This window comes from Nanorana parkeri, unplaced genomic scaffold, assembly GCF_000935625.1.
Source record: "Nanorana parkeri isolate BGI_ZX_2015 unplaced genomic scaffold, ASM93562v1 scaffold1953, whole genome shotgun sequence".
In the NCBI taxonomy this organism is placed as follows: Eukaryota; Metazoa; Chordata; class Amphibia; order Anura; family Dicroglossidae; genus Nanorana; species Nanorana parkeri.
Genome location: NW_017308221.1, coordinates 235,994 through 243,654, shown reverse-complemented (window position 1 = coordinate 243,654; position 7,661 = coordinate 235,994). Strand labels below are relative to the sequence as shown.

At 46.7% G+C, this 7,661-nt stretch overlaps 1 protein-coding gene across 1 annotated transcript in view; it reads right to left on the bottom strand.

The window, feature by feature from the left end:
- LOC108800193 (tyrosine-protein kinase Blk-like) overlaps positions 1 to 7,661 on the bottom strand; it is a gene marked incomplete at its 5' end in the record, with an annotated part of 37,379 nt that overhangs the window by 3,192 nt on the left and 26,526 nt on the right. The window contains 2 exons of the mRNA XM_018572151.1: positions 765 to 905; positions 3,937 to 4,087. Coding sequence (XP_018427653.1) covers positions 765 to 905; positions 3,937 to 4,087 — 292 coding nt within the window. The remainder of the gene's footprint in view (positions 1 to 764; positions 906 to 3,936; positions 4,088 to 7,661) is intronic.

Sequence of the window (7,661 nt, the reverse complement as noted above, 5' to 3'; positions counted from 1 at the left end):
CCTCCCAGCCATGACTCAGCAGCTGAGCTCCCACTACCTGCAGGGACTCAGCAAATTAGCACCCCCTGCCCTTTCCCTGGACTGACACAGCAGTAGACTTTGAAGTGTTAAGATATTGCTAAAAAGTAGTAAATGAGCTTTAAAGCAACTCATCACTGACCTCCCGGCAGTGATTCAGCAGCTCAGTTACTCCTGCACCCATCTACCTGCAGTGCCTCAGCAATTCAGCTCCCCCTACCTGCAGTGCCTCAGCAGTTCAGCTCCCCCTACCTGCAGTGCCTCAGCAGTTCAGCTCCCCCTACCTGCAGTGCCTCAGCAGTTCAGCTCCCCCTACCTGCAGTGCCTCAGCAGTTCAGCTCCTGGAAATGCACCTTCCAGCAGTGCCTCAGCAGTTCAGCTCCCCCTACCTGCAGAGAGCTTTGAGAATGAACTGCTCCACAGTACAAGCAGCTTTAGAGATCAGTGAGGTCTTTTTTTTAAGCTCATCTACTGCTTGTTAAGTGTAAATACTTCCATTGTCCAGCAGGTGGCTACAGGTTCACATCAAGCTGCTGATTGCAAAGCTGCAAAGGTCACTGCATATTACTATCGCAATACTAGCTACATTCATATAAAATCTACGACAACCACTAGCCCTCTGTATCTTTGGAAAGAGCCGGCTCTGTGCGCAGTACCCTGGACCAGGACACATGTTGGGGTGCTGCTGACCCCCATCATTTGGAGGGGAGACCCTTGGTCATAAAATGATCAGTTTCTCTACATACCTGCGTAGGGGATACGAGCGGAGGTGACCATTTCCGTGAGAAGGATCCCAAATGACCAAACGTCTGACTTTATCGTGAATGTTCCGAAATTGATGGCTTCCGGAGCTGTCCATTTGATGGGGAATTTCGTGCGAGCCCGGCCTTCTCCTCCAACATCAGTACCTGACCTCACAAATGGTCCAACATTCCCATAGACACACTCCTAAACCTTGTGGGCGCCTTCCCAGAAGAGTTGAAGCTGTTATAGCGGCAAAGGGGCGGAGCCAACCCAATACTGAACCCTACGGACTAAGACTGGGATGCCATTAAAGTTCATGTGCATGTAAAGGCGTCCCAATACTTTTGGCAATATAGTGTACGTATACATACAAAAAGCCTCCTCATAAAAAGCAATAGATGTAATACACAATAAAAAGATGTTTTTGCATCTCCCCCATTAAATAAAAAGCAATATATGTATCACTTTAGTATCCTACATTGTGACAGAGTTGTTGGCAAACCTGTGGCCCTGAAGTCCTCAAGGGTTAAACACCATCTAAGGCGGCAATGGTTAATAAACACTTAAATGGTTTAAAATGTATTTTTATTTCTTTGGAATTTTGTGAACAATGAATGATTTGTCCACATTTAGGAACATATACACATACGGTGAGGAGAAGAGTCGGCGTGAGGTCCCAGCAAAGATCCAATTTCCTACACGCGAGAAGTGGAAGTGCGGAGCAAACTGTCAGTATCGGTATGACGAAGTGCGTGTGTTACTTCTGCTTTCACCGACACAGAAACTATAACCAAAGGAATCATCTGCAGACATCCAGACACTTTCTATACTCACAGCCGCACCGCGTGTAGGAAACTTGGACTGGATGTTAACCCTAAAATGAATATTTAAGTTTTGCATCCCTTTAGTAATAAACTATATTGTACATGTTCCCGCATTGCACAATCATTTAGTAGTAGATACCAGCTGATCCCGCCAGTCCATCTCTGTTCAGGTTGCAATGTGGCCATGCAAAGCACAAAAGCAGATCCATACTGGCGTGGTCAGTTTGCATCCCCGAGCTTTCTGATTGGAGTTATAGGGGGGCGCACGGCGTGCCTGTAGACCTGTACTCAGCTTTGCTGCTGCACCCCCCTGGGTACCTCAGCTTTACTTGATTGACAATGCCTTTCCCCACTGTCCTATATATCATTCTGCTCCCTGTCCTCCAAGCTGCAGACAACCCCCCCCCCCTCCCCCTGCCACCCCTGCTCTACTTGATTGACAGCGCCTTTCCCCACTGTTCTTCAAATAATTCTGCTTCCCGCCCTCCTTGTTTCAGACAGTGTCGTCGCCCCCCCCCCTCTCCCCCCGGAGTCAGCTTTGATGCCACACCCACCTTGGCACCCCGGCTTTACTTGATTGACAGTGGCTTTCCCCACTGTGCTATAGATGATTCTGCTTCCTGTCCTATAAATAATTCTGTTTCCTGTCCTCCATGCTGCAAATGGACCCCCCTCTCCTCCCTTCCCCCTGGCCACCCCAGCTTTACTTGATTGACAAAGCCTTTCCCCACTGTGCTATAGATAATTCTGCTTCCTGTCCTCCATGCGGCATTAGAAAGGAAGGGAGGTGGTGTAGTGCAGAAGAACCCCCACTCCCATAAAAGCTTTTGATTTTAACCTCTTCTTTGCCCAGGCAGATCAAATGCCTTCCTCCTCAGCAGCACCTACTCACCCTTCCTTCACCTAGCCACCCTTCTGCCTAGTACTTCGAGGTATAGAGGAGCATGAGACTCCTCCCATCCTCCCATGTGACAATGTTGCTGCAAGGTGATTGGCCCTGCACTGTCAGTGGGGGCGGCCAGACAGTCCACTGGAGCTTATACAGTGCTTTCTTTTCTCCATCCGGGTGGTTGAATGGAGCTGAGGGGCAATGAAAGGAGGAGAAGTATGTCCTGCTGGGGTGTATTGTGCTGGTGACAGGTCCTCTTTAGGGAGACCTCAGGGGCCATGCAGTGGGAAGGAGGAGGCAAACCACAGGCACCTTCAGCGCCATTTTATCAGAGGTTATGTGATAGCACTTGGAGAAGCGTTTCTATCCTGTCTGATCCCTCCGGAAGCCCCTTTTATGGGTACTTCAACCCTCAAAATGAAATGGATGGATCACATGACACCATCTCATGTCAAGTGGCCAATCGCCAAGCAGAAGTGGACAATCACCAAGCAGAAGAGGTACATCTTGCATATAATTGCATTAACTTAAATCTGAACTCCAGCCTTCCCTTCAGTCTTGCACAGTTGTACCGGCCCTTCTAGACTGAAATGGCTTCCTTTGATTTTACAAGTCATATAGAGCCCACCTCATTTCCTGGACGGAGGACGTCCAGCATCATCTAGCGTTTTCCCCCTAGCTTGACTGTTCCTGGTCGCCCCTTTAATTCATTGGATTTAACTTCTTTTAATCATACAGTGATGAGCCTTGTGGGCAATACTTATGCAAATGGAGCCTGCCTGGACACCCAAGGCCGGATTCCCCACAAGGCCACCAAGACCATGGCCTCAGGGCAGCAGGGAGTAGAGGGGCGGGACAGCCAATACCCTTTAATTTTTTTAGGAAGTTCGGATGCCTGAAGTCCTGAGCTTGCTAGGGACCTCAGGCAGCTGTCTTTGAGAGTGCTGATCTGGCTGCACATTGCCTCATCCTCCTCCCGGCACAGCACAGGACAGCCCACACCTGGGCACAAGCCCGGATCCCACCCGTTCAGCCCTAGAAAGCCCAGCAGCCGCATGCAGAGCCCTGAAGAGCCTGGCACCCACCCACGGAGCCCTGGAGAGACCAACACGCAGCCCTGGTGAGACTTGCATGCATCCCTGGTGAGACCCAAACGCAGCCCTGGTGAGACCCAAACGCAGCCCTGGTTTGATCTACACGCACCCCTTTATAATTGCTGTGTAATCCTGTACTGGTGGGATCTGTAGTCCTCTATACCCGGTTGGCATTCTCCATTGCTGTATAATTAACGATTATGCAGCAACAGAGTGTTGGCGGGTAGGGGGGCACATTGAGGAACCTGGCCTTGGGGCAGCAGAGAGAGTAAATCCGGCCCTGTTGACAACCACCCATCAAGGCGTTTTAGTGAACTGTGGCTTAGAACTGCACATTTTTACTGAATCAGATCTGTGCTGAACGTACCTTCCTTGGCTATGTATTCCGTGTCAATCACTCTCGCCAGGCCAAAGTCCCCAATTTTACAGCAAAGGATTTCGGACACCAAAACGTTGGCGGCTCGAAGGTCTCTGTGGATGTAATTCTTTTTTTCGATGTACGCCATGCCCTCCGCCACCTAGAGACAGAAAACACGCTAGGTCATAGGTCAGTGAGTTATTCGGGTTTGAAGATAAAAAGACAAATCTGGTCGCAGTGGAAACCAGTTCTCATTTCAGACACTGTGATGAATCAGTATGAATACGTCCAGCTCTTATAGCTAACATGGGTGGAGTTCATTTATCTCTTCCTTTCAGTCATTAAAGCGACACCAAACTCAGGAATTAAACCTTAAAAATACATTCAAGTCCCTTAAATAGTAAAAACAATGTATCTCATTTGTGTATCACTCGGCTGTAGATCCTCCAATCATCTCTGAATTGGTGCTGACACTGTCCTTCCTTCTGGAGGGGGGCTACCTCTGTTCCCCATCATCTCTGTGTGTGTTGTAGAGTAGTCACCACTCCAAGCTCGCTCCCCGGATGGACTACAATGTTACATTTAGTTTCCTCATTTGTATTGCCTCTGAAAGCTCATCCAGTCATATAATAAGAACCCGGTGATCCGGCCATTCTCTAATAAAAGTGACACCTTTGTGGAAGTCTGTAGTTGTCACATCTTCTTTTTAGTTCTCGTTTCCCTTTCTAAAGGATAACTTTGCAAACTTATTTTTATTGTAAACCTATCGTGTCGATAATTGGGTTGTCTGAATTCAGAAGGTACAGGTGCTCCTTATGACACGATCTATTAAAAAGTAATTCGCTCAGCATCCTTTTGGTCAAGTCTCTCACTTTGAGGAAAAAAAAATTCACTTGATGCTGTTTGGTAGTTGAGTGGTTGCACCACGGGTAGGCAACCTGTTAGGTCTAGTGTACCAAATGTTTGTAAAATAATTGAGAGTGCCAGATGGTGGAGGTCTGGTGGAGGTCCCTGGAGAGGATCCTGAGTTTCCCTCAGAAAGATTGACACCTCATGTGGATTAGGACCTTTGACATGTTATGTTACATGGCTTGCAGAAGAAGGTGTAGCCTTTAACTGTCAAAATCAATGTGCGTTTCTTACAGGTGGGAGAAAAGTACCCACTGCGGCTTCTAATGGTCTACCAATGGGCTTCTAATGGTCTACCAATGGGCTTCTAATGGTCTACCAGTGGTCTTCTAATGATCTACCAGTGGTCTTCTAATGATCTACCAATGGTCTTCCAATGATGTACCAAAGATCTTCTAATGATCTAGCACAGATATTCCAACGATCTATCAATGGTCATTCTAATCTACAAATTGTCTTCCAATGATCTGCTAAAGATCTTCTAATTCTTACCACAGATCTTCCAATGATCTAACAATAGTCTTCAAATGATCTAACAATAGTCTTCAAATGATCTAACAATGGTCTTCCAATGGTCTAACAATGATCTTTCAATGATCTACCAATGGTCTTCCAATGATCGTCCACTAATCTTTTAACGATGTTCCACTGATTTTCCAATGTTTTACCAAACTCTGTGCTTTCACTATGCTTTTCCGAACCATCGCTGGCAACCCTAGTTGGGGAAATGTGGGAGGAATGTGACCTGTTCTTATAAGACATACTCGTAAGGGCCCCGTATTCCAGTGATGCTCCCATCCTGCAGGTTGTAGTACAGCAGTTGGAGGATGAGCACAGCATATCCATCCCCTGCTACTGTATACCATTTAGATAAAACACGCTGTACCCAGAGCACCAGATTACCCCTAAGGCAAATAACAATGATATAAAACCAGCTGCAGTGGGACAAGCCAAGTGGGTGGTGAGGCCCAGCAAGACTGTGGCAATTGCTTTTTTTGCTGAAATCCCACAAGTATCATGTGACTGTTACAATACTTTGTTTGTGAATATGTTGTGTTACTATTCGTTTGCTTTTTCACTGGTAGTCTTACTTTCAGTCAGCTGGAAATTTGTCTTTGCACCTGTATGGCCTTTATTTTCGCACTCAGTATAAGACCAGTAGAAGGTCCTTTTTCTGAAATCAGTTTTATACATGATGTTCACATAGTAAACAGACAGTTAGGGATTCGTCAGAACCTGTTTGTGCAATAAATCAAGTGTAAAAACTGTTACGTACAGCTTTTATTTTGCTGTTTTTTTTTTAGCCATGTGGTTGACTGTTCAATAGACCATAAGGACACCAGTCTCTACCAGTCTCTGAGCATGCAGTAGCTAAAGAGGAAAATGGGAGGAAGCCTTATAGCTGTGTATAAACTACCCATTAGAGCTTTTTTTTATTTAGTTCGGATCTACTGTGGACATACGAGGGGAGGCCAATAAGTTTTTACCCTCACCATGATCTAGATGTGCCGGGGATCAGACGTTTTTACAGGTTTATAGGTGGATATCTTAGTAATATGCATGCTAATTGTTTTTGTAGCTCGTGGTGAATCATAGTTAGAGCCAAGAGAAATGGAGTAGGTGTCATGCCGGACAAAGTTGAATACCGAGCCGTGTGTTGCTGCTAGCTGACATCATTGTTTTGGGTTTAGAAGCTGTTTATTCAGATTTGGAAAGGGGAAGAAGTCCGAAGGTGCCAGGTCAGGTGAGTAAGGTGGATGGGGCAGAGATTCATAGCCACAATCGCGAACAAAAGTGACAGTTTCTGCAGCTCGATGTGCAGGTGCATTGTCAGCTAGCAGCAAAACCCGGCTCGGTATTCAACTTTGTCCGGCATGACACCTTTGTGTCATGCCGGACATTTGTGACACCTTTGTGTCATGCCGGACATTTCTCTTGGCTCTAACCATAATTCACCACGACCTACAAAACACAAACATTGGCATGCATATTACTAAGCTATCCACCTGTAAACCTGCAAAATGTCAGATCCCTAGCACATCTAGTCATGGTGAGGGTTCATGGTGAGGCTAAGAACTTATTGGCCTCCCCTCGTAGATGACGACATGTTTCCAGCACTCAAAAGTTTTTCCAAATAACCTTTTATTATAAGTACATAAAATCAGGAAAACAGCTGCTGATGCGTTTCTGCCTAAGTGGCCTTAGTCAAAGCTATGGCTTAAAGGAGAACTATGAGGTGAGTGCTTTTCACTCATCCTCATAGTTCTAGCCGACCTGTGACAATGAGACTGTCACAGGTTGGCTCAGTAGATCGGGAGGTGAGCGAACACATAGCGGCGTTCGCTCACTTCTCGATCTTGTCACGGCAGAGAGCATGACGGGAGGGACTGGATTCCCCCCTCCCCGCTCCGATCCTCCAGCTCTGACTGGCGGAGGGGGCGGGTACAGCTGGCTCTGCCTCTAGATAGGCGTTTGTGTCCTCCCGTTACCCTAAGGAGAACTATGGGGAAAAGCACTAACCCCATAGTTCTCCTTTAAGGCCACTTTGGCAAAAAATGCGTCAACGGCTGTTTATGCATTTATAATAAAGGATATTTGGGCAGATTTTGAGTGCAGGAAACATAGAAATACCACCCTGGAGGGAGGATTTCCTTGCACTGTGTGAAGAATACCGAACATTTATCAGGGGTGAGCTGTGACCTTTTGCTTGACTCTAACGTGGGCATCATAGCTTTTTTAACTTCAGATGCTAATTGTAGCTTGCCCATTGCTGTAGCAGCATGGAAGACGCAAGCGCAGCTGACATATTTGAAGAGCGGACCCAC